The sequence below is a fragment of the Ostrea edulis genome, chromosome 1, assembly GCF_947568905.1.
Source record: "Ostrea edulis chromosome 1, xbOstEdul1.1, whole genome shotgun sequence".
Classification (NCBI taxonomy): Eukaryota; Metazoa; Mollusca; class Bivalvia; order Ostreida; family Ostreidae; genus Ostrea; species Ostrea edulis.
In genome coordinates, this window is record NC_079164.1 from 81,462,740 (window position 1) to 81,485,013 (window position 22,274).

Sequence of the window (22,274 nt, forward strand, 5' to 3'; positions counted from 1 at the left end):
ACACTTAGGACTTTTCCACACTAACTAAACACACTTAGGACTTTTCCACCTTAACTAAACATACTTAGGACTTTTCCACATTAATTAAGCACACTTAAGACTTTCCCACCTTAACTAACCACACTTTAGGACTTTTCCACCTTCATTAAACACACTTACGACTTTTCCACCTTAACTAAACACACTTAGGAATTTTCCACCTTAATTAAGCACACTTAGGACTTTCCCACCTTAACTAACCACAATTAGGACTTTTCCACCTTAACTAAACACACTTAGGACTTTTCCACCTTCACTAAACACACTTACAACTTTTTCACCTTAACTAAACACAAGACTTTCCCACCTTAACTCAACACACTTATGACTTTTCCACCTTCACTAAACACACTTACGACTTTTCCACCTTAACTAAACACAAGACTTTCCCACCTTAACTCAACACACTTATGACTTTTCCACCTTCACTAAACACACTTACGACTTTTCCACCTTAACTAAACACACTTAAGACTTTCCCATCAATCAACAAGAGTACCGCAAACAGACTACATCATACTCCTGTCGGACAATAATGACAAAATTTCAGTGCAATACATGTATCCACAATAAGAAAAAGTCCAATAATGTAGTTTTGTTGTCCTTATTGGGGGATATGACAGTCACCAGAACCGTAGAAAAATTTGGAAGACATACTTGCATGCCATCATTTAATTTTCCTAAAATACACATCTCAATAATGACAAACCACAATTCATTGCGTGAATAAAACCAATTCAAATTTTCAAGTAATTCTACATGCAATGAAATATATGCATAAAAACAAACCAAAATATTGTATAGACCACATGAAATTTAATATCCATTATTGCTCTGTAACATCATACTAGCATTGCTTTTGTTTTCTTCCATTTAAAAGTCCAAAAGCCAATCAATATCACTATTTCTACATAAATTAGCTTCTGGTGCATGATGTTTTATTTAAAAGGTTTTTTTTAGAGAGATAAGTTCACCAATAGTCTAATTTGGCCCGTAACTTGAAACTATGTAATGTTGTTAATAAGGCAAGACATACAAAGGTAATTGTAATTTCAGTAAATGACTCCCGTTATGTACAACATATGGCAAACTTGTTCATTATCTTGCCATTTTCTTTATCTAAAAATCACTAATTTCTAAGCTCTTTTGCCTTGATCAAAAAAAATCTATCAACATCAAATTAATCATGTATACATGTATATAATATGCTTTTAAATATGTTAACATACAAAATAAATGAAAACAGTTTTTGTTGATGTACATGTATGCAGTCTGTGATTTTTATTTGAAAAAGTTGACAACTCTATACATGTATTTGAGATTTTTCAAGGTGAATGTGTAAATTAATAATCTGCAACTTCTAACATCATATTCCACACTAGGATTCAGTTTCGAAAAAATGAATGTTTTTGTTTTTCTCTTACATTTTCATTTAGAAATAACTGAATATCAAAGAGATCAAAAAATGCTTACATTTCAAGTACAGAGTATTTTGTCAGATAACATAGTAAATGATAAAATTTTCATTGAATATCGTGTCAGATAATGAAGTAAATGATAAATTTTTCTCAATACTGTGTCAGATAACTGTTCAGTCTGTACATGCCATACCTTAAACTTCACTCTCACATTTGGCAAGTGTTAAGTTTGAACCTTGAAATTTAAATACATGCATGTGTGTGTGTGTGTGTGTGTGTATTTATATATATATATAAAGCACAAACAAACAATTATAACACCCAACCTTACGTTTACCCCTAGGATCTAAACGATACATGTGATATATATATATATATATATATATATATCCAAATTGTGTTTTTAAAAAATCACAGTGTCCGGTATAAAATATTAAAAGAAATAGAATAAACAGTACACAAATGTTAGGACGTCTTTATGACGTCAGACCATTTCAAAACTATTTTAAAATGTAACGCCTGAGGATTATAAAATGAAAGCGCTTGCGTTAAATTTTTAACTTTGTGTACTGTTTATTCTATTTCTTTTAATATATATATATATATATATACATATACACACACACACACACATGTATATATAATTTCTAATAACCTTAATATACTTAAAAATATATGTAACATAGCTTAGAAAATCGTCTTGAATGACTTCACAGTCATTTTTTATGGTCTAGCTCATATATTTTCTACCATGCATATAGTCTATTAAAGTTTCAAATAATTGTAGGTTATTGACTAAGAAGGCCTAGGAATTGACATATTACAATGATACTCTAATAGAGTTTTAAATGTATTATAGGAGAGGAGAAAATGAAATGGATCAGACCAGGATTCAAACCCAGGTCCCTCGTATCTCTAGTCAGAGGAATCAGATTTCTCCCCATACTCAGGACACTGTGCCTGTGGTGTTGGAATTTTTTTTTAAATGCATGAAAATCATTCCAAATTTCCCACAATCTTCTGCAATACATGTAATTGAAATCCAAGTCATATTTCTGGCTTCAGATCGAGTTTTTAAAGTAATGTACGAGTAAAACATGTTCTTTCTAAATATATATACATGTATACATTATGATGTATATAATTATATTAATGCACATTTCAATCTTCGCAATGTTTCTCTACGTGCAAGATTTTAGTAATTCAAGGCTGTAAATGTACAACTTCATGCAAAGTTGTAGAAGATGTCTACATACAAGGCTACGAGCACAGACAACCTTTAAACTTTAAACATCACAACATATAATTACGAACGGAGACCACCCTAGAGTCATAATTTGAACATATTGCAGAGCAATACATGTCCCCTACCAGCCCCAGGTAGAGTACTTTGTGTAATATTCTGCATGATTAATATATTACATGAACAGTTCATACATTATCAAAATATATATAAACAAGAGGTCATTGAGTCATATCATTCACCTGAGTCACCTCGATCGGCATTGCCTTTATTCATTTATTGTGAATTTTAAAAGATTTTTTGGCAATTTTTTTCCAAAGAAAAATTTTGACCACATATTGTAGCCCCAAAAGATCACAACATAACAAAAATTGAATTCACACAGCATAGAGATGCCTCAACACCTATATGACTAAAAGTCTTCTTTAAAAAATTGCTGTTTTGGAGAAGATCAAGGTTACAAAGGTCATAGATCATGGTATGAAATAAAAGTTTTACCATCAGAAATCTATATACCAAATGTGGAATCTCTGCCTTAAATGCGTCAGGAGATATTTAATACGTTAAGATTTCTTAAAAATCTAAAATTTTGGCAGACAGACCTTTTTATGGTATAATTTCTAAATATGCATTCAATTTATATTCAAAACATCTATAATTAGCAGAAGTAAAGAAGAAGAGTTTTAAACGTTTATTACCATATCAAAAATTTTATAACAATAAGTTTACAGTTTTACAAGAAATTATAAATTTTGGCAAGAGCTTCAGAAGTTATCCTAATATTCCAGAACATGCAGTAAGTTTGTATTTGGAAGAAAATGGGATGAGTTTTAAACACTAAAGACATTAACACTAAATGTCCATTTTGGCCCCACCCTAGATACTGAACCCCTACCCCGGGGGATCAAGAAAATTTACAATTTTCATAAAGGGCTTCCTGTTCTGCTTAACTATGTACATGTATTCAGTTTTCCTTTAAGATGTTCAGAAATAGAGATGTTTGGAAAATTAGTCAATGTTTTGCAATTATTTTTTAATGTAATGAAATTTACAATATAGGATTCTTTTGCACCAAAGAGGCTTTAAATCAAATTTGAAAATTAAGTAGCTATCAAGAAGTTAAAATACATTTAATTGTTAATACACAACAGAGGACGATGGATGTAAACTGATTGCATATGTGCCAACTTTCCCGATTTATGCGGTATTATCCCTATTTGAAGTAGTCAAAAAGACAAATCCCGATATCCTGATTGGGATTGCAAAAATACTCCAATTGATTTTCCAAAAATATCCTGTTTTACGACAACAAACCTCGATTTCCAACCCGAATTTGAAATCCCATGCCATTTCATTGTGGCCAGTCAATCAGAATTGGGACAAAAGTCAGTCATTGCTGTTTTCCTCTATCGCGTGGTATCAGGGTGTTGTAACTTATCTGTGTCAGTGTGTTTATTGAACAGTACCAAGTATGTTTTGATAGTAATTAATACGTAAGTTCCGAGTTACCCAAAAGTTATTTCCCTTTGTCGAACTCTTTCACATTTTATGACGTATGGTGGGTACACAATGTATACATTATATTGTAGACTGGCATTGTACATAACGATTACGTACGATTAATGTAATAAAAGCCTAACTTTTGTTTATATCAATCACTGGTATGCATATTCTGGCCATATCAAGCATAATTTGTTTGAATAAGATCATCAAATTGGCTATTGAATCATTATTCGTTTCCTCTTCTACATGAGTGACGCTTTTATCAAAGAAAGATGGCAATTAACAATATTTGTTTGAGCCATTTTGTTATCCAATACTCATAAACTCACTAAAGTTGCCTTTTCCCTGAGATAGGATGGTCTCAGAAACTCTGGATATCATCTTTTAAGAAATAATACAACGATAGTAATTAGCAAATGTACCCATTGTCATCATATTTTACGTCATAATTTACGGAAGAGTTCGACAAAGGGAAATAACTCTTGGGGAACTCGGAACTTCCGTATAAGGATGACATACAGATACATACCAGTAATTCTTGTTAAGATATGCTCTACGATACAGATCGACATTGTAATATCAGTATGAAATGATACACTAACAACCTTTATTTGAAATTGGAAAATGAAACGACGTACAGATATAACACATTACGGTTGGTGAAATATGAAGTCACAATGTACTTTATATGTCATGGTATAGACCCCTACTTTTATTATTACAAATAAAAAAAATTACTGGTTCCTGTTTTAAATAGACAAAACAAGTTTATGGGAACAAAAATCGGATGTATGTATTTTTAGTGCAAAAAGATCAAGTTTTATACACTGTAGCCCAATAACAAGCACTAACTGACTTAGTTAGAATAATCTAACTGTATCTTGGGACAGGTCCTCACCACAGTTAGAATGCCTGCCATATACCCGTGATGTACGTAGCAGAAAATTGCAGAATTGCTCCAAAACGATTTCAAAATCACCAAAGAACAATCGTGTAAATTTAAAGTTGAAATTGAATACAACTAACCTCATTGGTAATCCGTATGTCCTTAACACTGTAAAAAACAGTAAAATAATATTGTAAACTGAGCACTTTGAAATGTAACTTTTCTCGACTGCCATTTTACCGGAAATTATCATCGGAACACCCTGCTGTTTTTGAAAATGAATGCTCAATGAACCGCCCACTACCATATATGGAAAACAGTGAAATATACCTTTCACAAATAACTTGAAGACAAAAATAGTATGATGTGCAGTGGACATAGAATTACCATATAGAATTGAAAGACGAACAGGCAGAAATAATCTCTACAATGCTAGAGGGAAAAGAAATCTTTTGCCAATGCAATCTGATTAATATTCTTCATTCAGGCCTAATGAAAGCAATTTTCATCAAAAGAATATTAAACCTTTATATTAATTTGATTTGACTCTGCAATGTTGACTTAACTTACATTTCTCAATTTACGGCGTTTATTTGAAACTATAAGTTAATTTTACTGTAAAATAATGGCATAGAAAAGATCATTGTACATTTTCCATAAAAGGTAATATCTAAATATTTGGGAGCTGTTTGCTAACGTAATGACAAATTTTGGTAAAATGAAAGCTGTACACAGCAAAATTCAAACTCTTAGGTTTTAGTTTTCTTTCTGCGCTAATTAAAATGGAATTAATGACGAGTCAGTTGTGATGGTGACTTTTGGTTGTACATTAATGTGATACACGACATGATTTTACCGAAACTTGTACAGAGCACAATTTTTATTTTGCTACATTGCAGGTATATGGGACGCATTCTATCTTTAAACCGGGTTCGTAGGACATTACCACTTTAACGATAGAACATTCTATCTATAACTGACTAAGATCCCTATTTCATTTCAAATGTTTGTAAAATTGCCCATCAATTTAGAAATGAAAAATGTATTCCCATTCACAGGGTTTTGACACAATCCAACAGTCTTCGAAATTAAGCGGTAGCCCGATGACCGTGGCTAGTAAAATCGGGATCGGGCTACCAAAAATTATTAACGCACATGCCCGGTGGGCCAGTACATATTTCCGGTGGAGATTATGATTTTGAAATTAGAGTATGATTTCTGTTTGAAAATTGGTGAAACAACCAGTTCTTACAGAGGAAGAGAAAGTTGGCGCTAAGAAGTATGAGGAATCAAAGCGACAAAGAAAATTATCAGCATGTTTGGCAGAAGAACTGTCCCTGGCTTGAATACAATGATGGTCTCGTATTTTGCATCTGATGCAGAAAGGAAACCATTGCAAATTGTGAATTCGTGTTCGTCTCAGAGAATTCAGAATTGATTCTGTAAGTGAACACGAAAATAGAAAATGGCGCAAGCATTTTACCCCAAAGTGAAAAACCACAAGCGGCCGGATCAGACGTTCAGAATGTATGAGAATTAGTTGACAACCCTGGTGTGTTACTTTAATATTTAGGATGAGAGTGATGATGAAGAACTAGAATAATTAAAACATTGGAGGATTCGGAGAATCTGACTGAAATGACAGAATTAGAAGTTGAAAGAGGCCTTCAACTCTCATCTTAAACTTGTATTGTAATACAGTCCTAATAAAAATGTTCAAACTTGAAATTTCGAATCATGTTGAATCATTCTTGAATAGCATTTGGGCTAGTAAAATGTTATTTGGGCTACCAAATTTTGCACTCTTACTTGCCCGATGGGCTTGTGGTAAAAATCATTAAGCGCGAAGACTGATCTAAGCAAACTGGTATATATATATGTAGTATATAATGTGCTAACATTCAAGAATAGTACAGACTACAGTATCGTCAGTTCTTTTGGTAACTGCAGAACTGTAGCTCTCCGAAAAAAAATATGTTGACTGACAGGTCTGTCAACACAATTTTTTTTCGGAGAGCTACAGTGTCAGTTCTGCAGCTATTCTTTTGGGAGTATACACTCGAGTTCGAACCTATATAAAGTAAACGATTAGCATTTGCAGACCTTTAAATTTGCCCTCGATTTGTGCAATCTGCTACGTTTTACTAGCAGTAGCACCGTTCACATGATACATCTTTCTAATTAAAAACTCAAATAGTAATACCTGATTCTGAAGCTGAACACCCAATTCAAACAGGATGCATTAATATCTTTATAAAACGCGTAACGGCATGATTGGCGTAATGGATTCCGAAATAATGGGGGTGTCAATATGATATGATATGATTTTAAACGGGTATAACATTCAACATATACGATTCAAATCACAATACAATACAGGACTGAGTTCTAGTACGCAAATATAATGTAATGTTATGTACATAACACTCTCAAATATAATGTAATGTTATGTACATAACTCTCTCTCTCTCTCTCTCTCTCTCTCTCTCTCTCTCTCTACTATAGAGCTGACCAAATCAAATCTACTGAGTGAGGACGTCCTCACAATGTGTACGTAGAAGAGAATATATTATTCTAAAGGCAAAAAAGTACGATGTTAGGTGTAGCTACAGGGATATCTATAAAAAAAATTCATCTAATACTCTCTTTCGAAAAATAGGGTATTTGAGAGAAAATATTAGTGAGAACATGTCCCCACACCACTTGTCCTCACTAAGCTAATATTTTGTATCTACATCTTCCACATGTATGCTGTAGGTCACATTTATGAGGACGTAATTGTGAGGACATTTCTATTTTTTTAATTTATTTTTTTTGGGGGGGGGGGTGGGTTGTTTTTTGTTTGTTTTTGTTGTTGTTGTTGTTTTTGGTGGTTTTTTTTTTTTTTTTTTTTTTTTTTTTTTTTTTTTTTTTTTTTGGTTCTCATAGTGCAATTCTGTCCTCACAACTTCTGTCCATTGGTTGAAATTTGTCCTCACTTTACACGTTTTACTGCCCCCCCCCCTCTCTCTCTCTCTCTCTCTCAGATTTAGAAGGAGGAAGAAATTTTAAAAAATGAGGGTTTGAATAGTGTTTGAACTAGTTTCAAACCATAAACGTTTTTTCTCTATACAATCAGACTTTTATTTTACTTAGAACTATGTTTCACATATAAATATGAAAGACAATTTTTCGATATATCGCATTCATCCTGTTGCCATAAATGGGTCATCTTTCAAAATTAACAGTATTATGATTTTAACATAATTGAGTGCAGCCTGTACGCGAAATTTTGTTTGTTTACATTTTTTATATGCATTCTATGTTCCACGATTTGTTTCATTGTTGTTTTACGTCGCAGTCGAGAATTTGTCGCTCATATTGGAATATCACCAGCATGCAACATTCAGCGAGGAATTACATAAATTTTGATGCTATGTACCAAAGATGAGACAATTCATGTGAAATTATATTGAGCAGGGTCTCTTTTATGAAGTAGACTTAATTTTGAGTTTTACGGGGCCCACATTCAATGTTTAATAATACCACAACGGAGTATTGTGCTATGATATGAACATAGAACATATTTTATTTTCCAATCAAGGGCCCTCAAGGAGCAGCATAAAAATATATACAAATACTGTACATATATATATATAGATAGATAGATAGATAGATAGATAGATAGATATAGATATATATAGATAGATAGATGTATACAAATAAAGAAAGAAGTGATTACATAACACATAGTTACATACAAATACAGTGTCATAATTCCAATGTTATTTATTACATTTGTTTTAACTGGACAAAAATAAATCTGAACGAGAATTTACACATCAATTAATAAATCCAAAAACGCTATGTATACATACGCGCCTGAAAACAAATAACATAGTGTAGGGAAACTATTCAAATTTTTGAAATTGATAATACAGGGAAAGGAATTGGAATTATAAGAATCAAACATTCTTTTTGAAGAACGTATCGATGTGTAAACTCTGGACATTTTACTCACAAACTTAACATAAAAGTACTTTGCACTTTTATTCAGTTTGTGAGTAAAATGTCCAGAGTTTACACATCGATAAATTTTTCAAAAAGAATGTTTAATCCTATAATACATTGTTCAAAATAAATTGTCCAGTTATATTTAGAATAGATGGATCTTCAGAACATAGTATGTAAATTAATTTTTGCTCATCATTAAGTTTAGTATATATATATAAAAAAAAAAAAAAATAGCTGTTTTTTCTATAGCACCACAAAAAGACTTTCTTTCATCAACAAACTTTTCACATTTAAACCGGAGTTGCATTTGTTACATATACGTTCATTCCTAGTAATACCAGAATATCTACCAACTTGAATCATTAATTTACGAGCTGATATCCGTAACTTACAAATAGATCTTCTAATATGTGTAAAATATCATTCACAAATCAGTGGTGGGTCTAGAAATTTCTGAAATGGGGGGGGGGGGTAGTTAAATGGCTGGGTGTCATAGATCACCAGTGGGTCCAGCTAGGGTGAAAGGGGGCGGGGGTTAGAGGAAAGGGCAAAGCCCCCGCTCAAACTACAAAGTTCTGACAAAATAAGATGTTTATATTTTGGACATACATGTATATCTACCCGTATAAAAAAATGTTTTCAAAACATGTGGTACAAGCCACTTCCCAGTTGCAGTTATTGATTGATTGATTGTTTAACGTCCCTCTCGAGAATCTTTCACTCATATGGAGACGTCACCATTGCCAGAGAAGGGCTGCAAAATTTAGGCCCATGCTCGGCGCTTACGGCCATTGAGCAGGGAGGGATCTTTATCGTGCCACACCTGCTGTCAAACGGGGCCTCGGTTTTTGCGGTCTCATCCAAAAGAGATTATTTTATTAGTCACCTCTAAGACAAGCAAGGGGTACTGAGGACCTATTCTAACCCGGGTCCCCACGGGACTGCAATCACTGTGAAGGATCAACATTTCTGTAGTGATAGTGAAAATGTGGGTTATCTACTGGTCAGAAGCAACAATATGTTTCAAGATACTTTAAGCAAACATTTCCAAATAGACTGTTTCACGATAAAATGTTTTGCGCATGTGCATATAACCAGTCATTTAAGTCATGACTTAAGTTGTGACTTGAAAACCAATGGGAGATCTACTCTTTGGGGGCATCATTTAGTTTGATGTCTGTTAAAAGGGTTCTCAAGATACTGATCAGACAATAACCCATGTCTTGGGTAGTTCGACCTCTGACCTTAAAATCAATAGGGGTCATTTACTTCATAGGATGTACCAGAGTATCACATTTCATGTCTGTCAAGCAAAGGGTTCTTAAAATATTGAGTCGACAATATCTTATCATGTCCAGAGTAATTTGACTTTTAACCTTCCAGCGAATTACAAAAGACTGGTTGAGTTTTCAATTGCCTGCTGGATTGATCAATATAGACTTTACAATTTGGTCAGCAAAGTATCACATTTGGTCTGAATTTAGGTCACGAAGTTACTCAGGTATGACAAAGAATTGACAACTTTTTTTCTCAGTGCCAGTGACAACCCCCTAAATAAAATAATTTAACACTGCAGTTTTACTGATTATTTTAGGAAAAGAATTTAATTTCTTTATTTATTTCGTCGGAAATTTCTTTTCCATTTCTAAAATACCTCTCCATTTTATTTTTTTCATGGTTCTAAGCTGAATAGGTGTTGTGAAATTCCTAAAGAAATACACAGCTAGGTAGATGTGCACTAACCAACCCTAAAGACTATAAATAGAATAACTAAACGATAGAAGACTGAACCTGAATGGTTTAGCTAGAATAACAAGAATTCTATTGGTCAGAAACAGTAATAGAAGAGTATTCTGGAAGTTTTCTTTGTGCATATGAATTGACTGACCTCAAATATAGATTGACAAACAGATGAATGGTACATGTGGACACTTTGTGAGATGTCTAATGAAAATTTATTAAATGAAATTGATGAGAGTTTAGTAAAGTTCATTTTAATCACAATAAAAAAAATTGTATGAGAGAGAGAGAGAGTGTGTGTGTGTGTGTGTGTGTGTGTGTGCACCTTTTTCTTTACTAAAAGTAATCAAAAGTATTTTTGAAAGAGAAATATAATCAAACTTGATTTTATTCCAGATTTATTGATTTAGAAACACTTGAAATAATGTTTTAAATGAGAGAGAGAAATAAAGAGAGTGCACTTTTTTCTTACTTAAACATTGTTAAAGTAAAGTTAATACAAAATTTAATTTTTTTTTTTAAAGTAATCAAAGTTTAAAAAATTGTTAAAGTAATCAAATGTATATTTGAGAGAGAAATATAATTAAATTTAATTTTATAATATTCACTTTAAAAAATAACTAGCTGCAAAAGATATTGAAATCAACTCAGATTTACCTGTAAAAGCAATCTAAGCTTGAGTAACTTTATGACTTAAATTCAGACCAAATGTGATTCTTGGCTGACCAAATTGTAAAGTCTATTGATCAATCCAGCAGGCAATTGAAAACTCAACCAGTCTTTTGTAATTCACTGTAATTTTGAATAAGATTTATCTACTCCTTAGGTAGAACCAGTGTACCAAGTTTGATGTATTTCAAGCAAAGCATTCCCTCTCTAGATATTGAGCAGAGAATATCTTAGATGTTCAGTTGACCTTTGACATTGTGACCTGAAAATCATTTAGAGTCATCTACTCTCTAAAAGCAGCCATTGAATAAGTTTGGCAACTGTCTTTAGATATTGAGCAGACAAGACTTGGTCTACAGACTGACAGACATGTGCAAAGCAATATGCCCTATTTTTTACAAAGGCGGGAATAAAATATTGGATTATAGGGGGGGGGGGGGGGCATCCAATGTGCCAGCGCTGGATCTGCCACAGCAATGCATGGTCATTGTGTACGGTCAATCCAATCTATGCTGATGATGCCCTTAATTGGTTTTCTTGACAAGACATAACAATATACTACTCAGAATATCTTAAAATGCTTTTAATCATTATTGTATAATTCTCAGGCACGTTTTTAAAAACATCACTTTAACAGTATTGTATAAACAAATACTGCATATACTCACATACAAGTTTCACAAAGTAGGAATTCAAACATTTATATAAAATTATATATGAAGAGATGTAAAGCGATAAAACAAAATGCCTCAATGGTTCCATAATGCATCTCTAATAAAAAGAAATTCAAGTGTCACCATAAATCATTGAGGTAAGTATCGTATGACAGTAAACAGTAAACAAATATCACTCAGTAAATTAAAAATTTTGATTTGCTTTAAAATAATACTTTCAGCTCACTTCAAAAATCCGTTGACTTTGTGGAGAATTTTAAGTCTTTGAAAAGAAGCACATGTATTCAAATCAATGAAACATAAAGTATAATCATGTATTCATACATATATTTATGAAGATGGTAATATCTTTAAATTTAAAACGATACATGTACATGTATAGATATTCATTCATTGGAGAAAGAAACGCCGGTACTCAATTTACAAAGAAATCTTCAAAAATAATAAATTAAATATTCATCTCATAATTTAAAAGTGGAACAATTGAAATTCCTTAAGGAAGTGGAGATGTCTTTTAAAAAACACAAATATTCATTAAGTTTGATATAGTGGAGAAATCTTGTAAAAAGAAACACAAACATTCCTAAACAATGAAATCTTTCAGAATAACATGAAAATTGGAAATTTAACATAGATATCAAATGAAAATGTCAAGTATTATAAATTTCGTCATACACTGTGTAAGGTTTTAACACACCATTTACCCACATTTTATAGACTTTCTAAACCTTCCAGTATATTCCTATGCAAATTCTGGACTTCATAATTGTGGCCCCTATTCCTAACTTGAGGTCATACCATTTGAACAATTGACTATAAACAGAAAGTCTTTGGCACTTGCTACTGAAACTATATTGGTAATGGCCCCAAAATGAAACAACAGCCATAGTTTTAATAATATGTTGTTTTCGACTCAAACATGTATCAATATAAATATGATTCACTTATCATTCACTTTTCGACAGGCACTGGTTACATAGATCAATTACTACAAGATATTCAAATTTCATGAACACATCATAAATGCAATTCAATCTTAATTTTTAATGCCGTGGAATACAATACATGTAACAACCCAGCAGAGTGCCCCGTAATAAAAGCAAGTATAAAATGTCATACAAACACTGGTGAAAATAACTGGTTGGATCTTTAAGTTGAAATTTTGGATCATTTTGATAAAAGTGTACATATACTAGATACAATGTATAAATCAAAATGAGATTGATAGAGCAGTAAAACAAAAAATATTCCTGTGGAGTTGACGATTAATCTAATTAAAATTAGATCCTATGATCCGCTCATCTACTATTGTTACTCATAGGTGTTGACAATAGCATACATGTTCTTTCCTGACTCTCAGTCTATCAAATGCCGACAAGAAATTCAGAAATGGATAAATTTTTCCGTATTACATCAACATTTGAATGTTTTAAACATTTCTAAATACATTATATAGTCTGTTGTACGACACATACAATCATTATATTTCACAACATTATTAACACACAATAGATACTGAATAAACAATGCACAATCAAGATGAATTAAAATCCATGAACAGTTCACACACGCACACACATTTCAAATTCTCTGAACAATCATCTAAAGAAATCTATATAACTGTAAAACCAAAATAGACAAATGAGCTGATTTTCATCTTATATAACACAGTCCATGAAAATTAAGGCATTCCATTTTTCAACAGAATCCATGATGCATCAGTTGATGGTATCGTACTTGAGATGATCTCCATTTACTACAATTTCCTGATCTTGGAGCAATGGTTCCTGAGACAGTCTGTCGAAGTCTTCACCTGACCCATAATACTTAAACTGCACCACCAACTATAGATTGGTTAAGGCAAAACACTTTGATGCATTCCTCAGTGTGTAGTAAATAAAGAATGATATTGTGCATCTGCAATCCGGATTACAAGTTAATTTTTGCTAGGACTAAAAACTGATCATAAGAATCTCTGCTAAAGGATTGGTATATATGTCAGTTTCAAGAGGCTCATGGGCTACGGTGCTTACCTGAGTCACCTTGCACCTCTTCAAAATCTGGAATACTTTACATTACATGAGGGTATTTGCTTGAAGCTCATATTATTTGTATTCTGACTAAATGATAGCCATGTTTGGCTTTTAAAAGAACCCTTATCTATATATTACATACCTACTGTGAATCTTTACTTATATATACATGTATATATATTACATACCTACTGTGACCCCAGAAACTATTTATTTTGATAAGGTGCAGTCTTGGTGTTCTTGAATAATTTCAATCTTGTGATGAAAAACATTGCTCCCATTTTGTAGAACTACCCTGCAGGCCTGGGGGTTTAAATAGTCAATAAACTTGAATGTATACTACATAGGGATGCTTGCATATAATTTGGACAGATGTTGTTTAGAGGGAGGGTTTAGATATCATCTATAGTGTTACCTATATTATACCTATATTATTCAGTGGAAAACTCTGCATCTTTGATGATTGTGGCTCTAAACTAATCACTGTTTGAACGAAAATGAATCTATATCACATCAGCATGCTCATACATTACTTTGACAAATATATTTCTAGAGAGGAAGATTTTCATGTCATATTCATGTACACTATTAACCTGTATTTTATCATAAGAAAATAACTCTGCAAATTTGTATTTTTGATATTCCCGAGAAGTTTTTCAAATATTTTCCCAAATCTAATTTCTAAGTAAAACGTTGAACCGTGATGATGGCCCCGTACTGGCCCTGAGAATCAAGTACAGCTGCACTCATTGACAATTTCTTTTGATCTCCTTTCTGTACAATATCTTGATCCACAACAATTTCCTGAGAGTACAGTCTGACATAGCCACCATTAGATCCATAATACTTAAACTGTACCAATAACTTTTGATTGGTTAAGGCTAATAATCTTTGTGCAAATTTCACTGAAGAATGATGATATATACTGTGTGAATATTTTGGTGTATCTAAAATTTAGTGCAAATATGAGGTCTGGTTATTTGGAACTATGAGTCAATGATGGGTAAGAAAAGCACTGTTATGTACTACATGTATGTATGTTGGGCTCGATAATGTACTACAATATACTTATTTTAGGTTTATCAGAAAGTTTTACACTATATCAAATTTCAATATTTACATTTTGGGCTGATCGTAAATCAGTATTGCATTATTATATTTTACACCATAATTTGGGGTTAATCATCATGTTTACTACTACAAAATTCAAATGTTGGGTTGATCATAAACCAGTTGATCATTTGGTTAGTTACACATGTACACAGCGCAAAGTGATATAAAATACATTATTACGGTTTAGTAAAGTTCATTATGATATCATAATTAATGTATAACATTGGTTATATATTTGGTATACATTTGTGTATATACATTTTGTATATACAATGTATATAAAATTCATATGAAGATTTCACATTTATTCCAAAACGTCGTTATTATGATGTCATAGCAAAAGACAACGTAAAATATTTGGCGCAATAAACACCAATCAGAATCTTGTGCTGCAATTCTAGGCCTATTCTGTACAGAAGCAGTTCACTTTTAACAAAGGACTAAAATCCTATCAGTAATATGTGCTATTGTGACCATGAACTTTGACCAAGTGACTGAATACTATTAGATCATTACATGTCTTGTCTTTTTTCTTTTTTTTTTAAATTATACCTACCGCTGTATCAAATAAAATACGTCTGTTTGCAAAGTTTTAAGAAGTTCTATCAGACAAACAAAGCATTTATCATAGGGATCCTTTGAGGAGGGCCGAAACATACTAATAATCAAATTTGTTTGAAAGGATACAGAAGCATCTAGAAGAATGACCCCTAGACTGCCCACTAGCCAGGGGACATGTCGAATAACATACACACTGTCCAGTTGTCGTACTAATATAGCAAGACCATACGTCAAGTTCCCCAAAATAGCAAGCCAGAACATCAAAACGGACAGTCCGTCTGTTGACTGCCTTTTGTACTGCAAACAGACATTGGTAACATTAAGATATTTCATACACATGTGCAAGGGGTGTCCAAAAAGTTCATGGACAGTGGTATTTTTATCATTCTAAATGGAGAGAACAGAGGATAGACAGAAGTACAGGACAGATAGACAGAAGAGCAGGACAGAGGATAGACATAAAGACAGGACAGAGGATAGACAGAAGGACAGGATAGAAGGACATGACAGGATAGACAGAAGGACAGGACAGGATAGACAGAAGGACAGGACAGGATAGACAGAAGGATAGGACAGGATAGACAGAAGGACAGGACAGTTGATAAACATAAAGACAGGACAGAGGATAGACAGAAGGACAGGACAGAAGGACATGACAGGATAGACAGAAGGACAGGACAGAGGATACACAGAAGGACAGGACAGAAGGACATGACAGGATAGACAGAAGGACAGGACACGATAGACAGAAGGATAGGACAGAGGATAGACAGAAGGACAGGACAGGATAGACAGAAGGACAGGACAGGATAGACAGAAGGACAGGACATGATAGACGGAAGGACAGGACAGAGGATACACAGAAGGACAGGACAGAAGGACATGACAGGATAGACAGAAGGACAGGACAGAGGATAGACAGAAGGACAGGACAGGATAGACAGAAGGACAGGACAGAGGATAGACAGAAGGACAGGACAGAGGATAGACAGAAGGACAGGACAGGATAGACAGAAGGACAGGACAGAGGATAGACAGAAGGACAGGGCAGGATAGACAGAAGGACAGGACAGAGGATAGACAGAAGGGTGGAAGAATAGGACAGGTGTGGAACAATACATGTACATATATAAAACCTCCTTTAAGTATGAGGATATAGATATATTGAGAGAGTGAGCTACAGCAGTAATAAACCATATGCAACAAAATACTTTATCAAATGAATATTTGATCCCCTCTGCTGATTGGCTAGAAAAAAGTATCAGTTCTTGCTGAATATCCACTGCACAATTGCACATGTACAGGGTTTCATTTAACAGGTACACAGAATAAAAACAGTGAAAACCAAGAATGCTTATCATGGTATGCTTTTTGATTGTTACTTGAGATAAAAAAAGGTGTCTCTATTTGATTGGCCAAATAAGATAATCATTTAGTACAGTGGATGATATCAGTTGTCACCATGAGTTACCCACCCCAAGGAAGTGATATTGACTTCCCTAGGGCGAATAAAAGTAGGTGTCAACTTAAAAAAATGTCAATAATTGTATAATATCTTTATCAGATCTTTTTGATGTATAGAGCTATAAAATAACACATGTAGTTATCTACATGTTTATAGAGGGCCATACACAATAAAATAAAATTGTTAAATTTCTATGACGACAAGTCCCTTCTTCAGGAGAAAGAAGAAACTAATTAAACGTGAAATAAAACCACACTGATAACTAAACTGCTATTTCATTAATTCTGTCTGCATAGAACAAACAATAACATATACAAGCATGGACTGGTACAAAATATATCCACTTTGTCAAGCACACACTGCACCAATATATCAATTTTTCATTGCCTTTTTTAAAATCTTATAATTTTCTTCTTCGTACTTTGTACAATATTGATTTCTGATGATTACATGCACTGCAGACGCAAAAAGTTTTATTTTCACCATATTAGTATTTGCCCCAATAAACACTTAGAGAAAGAAGGTAAACCCAGTATATTATGTAAAATCTGCCTTTTAAAACATGGTGATAAGTATTCAGATGCTGGATTCTAGTTAACATAGTAAATAAACACATAAAAAAAAATCACAAACAGCTAGAACGGCAGGCTGTAAACCATAAGATACTGTAAAACTGAATGCTTTCATGGGACCCAATTTTCATTGATATGAGTTTAATGGTTTTATTTTTACAAGACTATATACTAAGAGAAAGAATGACATCGAGCTAGCCATAAATTTAATTATAACACTCCACAAACTTGCACGTTTTCTTAAATTACCCTGAGACCATATACAGTATCGAAAATATTTTGACTCCAAAAAGGCTGTTATTTTGTTTCCTAGTTAGAAATATCTGCCAGGTTTGCTTTCTATAGATAGGGGTGATTAATGGGATAAATACAGTAATAAAGCATTCTCATTAGTACATAATTGTGAAAATTCATTCGAAGGCTGACACATTGACAATTTTTTTCATAATGCTGCAGAAATAAGGAATTAATTGCATTACCAATTGAATCTTTAGCCAAGTGCATATGTACTACAATGTATGTACATTGAATGAATCTAGAATTTATCGTAGAGGGCAAATTTATGTCATATACTCACATTTTTGTACAACTGAGCTGACCGTGATCCTATGTAAAATATACTAGAGACTACTCCTATAGCATAACCCATCTGATCTTTAAAACCCTGAAAAAATAACACAATACAGATAACAGAATAATCAAGTTAAAAAATATGATTAATCGTGTGTTTACCAATAAATGCACACTGCCTGAATGAGTACTTATAAATCACCATCACTGTATGCAAATGTGCTAACGTTATTCAGGTGTACAATGTACTATCATACAGTTAATAAAATTAAGGGTGCCAACGAGATTCAGGTGTACAATGTACTATCATACAGTTAATAAAATTAAGGGTGCCAACGAGATTCAGGTGTACAATGTACTATCACACAGTTAATAAAATTAAGGGTGCCAACGAGATTCAGGTGTACAATGTACTATCACACAGTTAATAAAATTAAGGGTGCCAACGAGATTCAGGTGTACAATGTACTATCATACAGTTAATAAAATTAAGGGTGCCAACGAGATTCAGGTGTACAATGTACTATCATACAGTTAATAAAATTAAGGGTGCCAACGAGATTCAGGTGTACAATGTACTATCATACAGTTAATAAAATTATGTTTCAAATTCATGAAATATGTTTTAATAGCATTTCTAAAAAAAATGGCATTGGGATCAGTAACACATCAACAAGAATGATAGTTTAAATAGCAAAGTAACGATGATAAAAAGTACATATCATTATGAAGTCATCATTAAAATTCATCATTTTTAAAATGTTCATTAAATTCAATAGACAGCGTTTTTTATATGAGTATTTCATGAAGAATGAGCCCGATCTTTTATGTATTGACATACAGTAACAGCGCACTAGATTATTCACAACATATAAGGATTGTAAATCTGCAATAAGGAAAAGTTTGTTTTCTAAGTTTCCCATAAAATTAGGGTGCACGTCATTAAACAAACTTAGATCGTTCGTTATTAATTACCTAATTTAAGAGGGTGTGCACGAGAACATCAATACTGCATTATGAATTGATCATTCAATTATCTAACTAGCTTTTGGCTGTGAGAGGAGTTAGTTCCACAAAGTAGGTACCATGTTTAAACAATGACAAACACAAATAAAGTTCAGCTACATGTAAATTTTTCAAAGAATGTCCGATCACTTCCAAAAAGACACATACACATCTTCAATGCTTCCATAACAGCTGTAAAAGGTCTCAAAGGATGTCAAGTAAATGCTGTAGGAGGAGTTAATTACAAAATTAGATACCATCTTTTCCAATCTAATTAAAATGAGATCCTAATTAAAATCGTTACAATAGGATCTGACATAACCCCATAGGGGGTCATGTCCTCATGATCTTTTGCTTGGAATATTCATGAGAACTATCAGCCAGTCAGATTGCGCCATAGAGTCAATGATAGCTATTTAGGTGGTTCCCGGCAATTCGTAAACAAGTAGCAGTAATCTCTCTCCCATAAAGTTTATTCCACACTATAAAATTGTATAATCTCACATAAGGAATTTCAAACTTTCGCAATAATGCCTTATCTATTCCGTTCATAAAAACAACAGTATGATATAAAATACACCCCAATTAAATTAATTGTGAATTGCAATTTATGTATGAATAGGGATGGGTACGAATTGAATAGTTTTCAAGATGATTTACTTAATTAACGCAAGGAATAAAATAACAGTTGACGTAAACGGAGCATTGTGATGTCACATCTAGCTGTGATGTGTTTTCTTTCAAACCAAACAAGATGTACTGTGAGCAATGCTCACTAAGAATACCCCCTGCTTACCCCAATCTCCCAAAAGGTGTTGTTAATAGGTATAAATTACCTCTTTCCTGAGTGTAAAAATATGGTATGCCTTTGTAGAAGAAAATGGAAGATATAGTCCGAACACAAATCCATGGCATAACCTATAATTTTGACCTTGAGATCAAAGGTCAAGGTCATAAAGAGGTCATGAATGTACATGACACAGTCTCATGGTGATACACCCATGTCTTATGGTATGACTATGTCAAAACGCTATAATCAATTTTGACCTTGAGGTCAAAGTTCATGGTCATATAGAGGTCATGAAGATACTCGACACATCGTCTCATGGTGATACACTCATGTGTCAAATATGATATGCCTATGTCAAAGAACAAAGAAGTCATGGCCCTGACACGAATCCATTGTAAAAACCTTTAATTTTGACCTTGAGGTCAAGGTCATATGGAGGTCATGAAGGTACATGACACATCGTCTCATGGTGATACACTCGTGTGTCAAATATGGTATGCCTATGTCAAAGAACAAAGAAGTTATGGCCCGGACACGAATCCATTGTAAAAAACCTTTAATTTTGACCTTGAGGTCAAGGGTCAAGGTCATAAAGAGGTCATGAAGGTACTCGACACATCGTCTCATGGTGATCTACCTGTGTGCCAAATATGGTATGCCTAAGTCAAAGAATCTGCACAGACAGACGGACGGACAGACAGAGTGATTCCTATATACTCCCCAGAGCTTCGTTCGCGGGGGGGGGGGGATTATAATAATCGCAGCCATATTCCTTGAATTGTGAACACCAAAGATTTCATAGGCGACGCGCTGAAATCGGCAAACATAAAGTTCACGTGAACATGACCCCTAGTCGGTTATGTCAGCTAAATTTCTTATGCAGAGTATATGGCACAGATAGGAAGTCTGATTTTAATCAGGTTGCATCTATTCAAAACATGCTTAAACAAGAGGCCCATGGGCCACATCGCTCACCTGAGTCACCTTGGTCCATATCAGAAGACTTTCTATATATATTTGCATGTAAAACCTTAGTCCTTATCATGGCCCCAACCTACCCCTGGAGGCCATAGTTTTTGCAAACTTGAATCTACACTATGTCAGAAAGCTTTCATGTAAATGTCAACTTCTTTGGCCCAATGGTTCTTGAGAAGAAGATATTTAAAGATTTTTCCTATATATTTGTATGTAAAACTTTGATCCCCCCTTGTGGCCCCATCCTACCCCCGGGGGCCATGATTTGAAAACTTGAATCTGCACTATGTCAGAAAGTTTTCATGTAAATATCAGCTTTTCTGGCTCAGTGGTATTTGAGAAAAAGATTTTTAAAGATTTTTCCTATATATTTGTATGTAAAACTTTGATCCCCTAATGTGGCCCCATCCGACCCCCAAGGGCCATGATTTTAACAATTTAGAATCTGCACTACTTAATAAAGCTTATCTATAAATTTCATCTTTTCTGGCCCAGTGGTTCTTGAGAAGAAGATTTTTTAATGACCCTACCCTATTTTTACCTTTTCTTGATTATCTCCCCTTGAAAAAGGGCATGGCCCTTCATTTGAAGAAATCTGAATCCCCTTCACCCAAGGATGCTTTATGGCAAGTTTGGTTGAATTTGGCCTAGTGGTTCTGGAGAAGAAGTCAAAAATGTGAAAAGTTTACAGACGGACGGACAGACGGACGACGGACAAAATGTGATCAGAAAAGCTCACTTGAACCTTCGGTTCAGGTGAGCTAAAAATGACAAAGCCCAATTACATATAAATTTTTCATAAATTGTCTGATCACTTTCAAAAAGACACGCATACATCTTAATGTATCCATAACAATCAATTGTACAAAGTTTGAGGAACGTCAAGTGGTGTAAGAGGAGTTGATTACACAAAATAGGTATCGTCTATTCAAGAAATGCTTAAAAAATGACAAAGTTCAACTACATGTAAATTTTTTGAAAATTGTCTGATCACTTTCAAAAAGACACATACACATCTTCAATGT

General features: G+C 33.5%; 2 protein-coding genes across 17 annotated transcripts in view; both read right to left on the minus strand.

The window, feature by feature from the left end:
* The window catches only part of LOC125678947 (uncharacterized), a 30,139-nt gene extending 22,797 nt beyond the window's left edge, over nucleotides 1–7,342 (minus strand). Inside the window, exons 1-2 of one of the 2 annotated variants that reach the window (XM_048917774.2) lie at nucleotides 7,293–7,342; nucleotides 5,230–5,257 (exon numbers count right to left, since the gene is read on the minus strand). The gene's annotated coding sequence lies outside the window, so the exon portion shown is untranslated. The remainder of the gene's footprint in view (nucleotides 1–5,229; nucleotides 5,258–7,292) is intronic. The other variant, XM_048917781.2, reaches the window with a different exon arrangement.
* A 4,716-nt stretch (nucleotides 7,343–12,058) lies between these two features.
* The window catches only part of LOC125678996 (lysosomal amino acid transporter 1 homolog), a 26,905-nt gene continuing 16,689 nt past the window's right edge, over nucleotides 12,059–22,274 (minus strand). For 12 of the 15 annotated variants that reach the window (XM_048917849.2, XM_056162720.1, XM_048917874.2 and 9 more), the window contains 3 exons: nucleotides 18,487–18,573; nucleotides 15,999–16,169; nucleotides 12,059–15,062 (listed from right to left, as the gene is read on the minus strand). In XM_048917849.2, the coding sequence (XP_048773806.2) occupies nucleotides 14,880–15,062; nucleotides 15,999–16,169; nucleotides 18,487–18,573 (441 nt within the window). In that variant the 3' untranslated portion in view covers nucleotides 12,059–14,879. The remainder of the gene's footprint in view (nucleotides 15,063–15,998; nucleotides 16,170–18,486; nucleotides 18,574–22,274) is intronic. The other 3 variants (XM_048917908.2, XM_056162739.1, XM_056162732.1) reach the window with 1 other exon arrangement.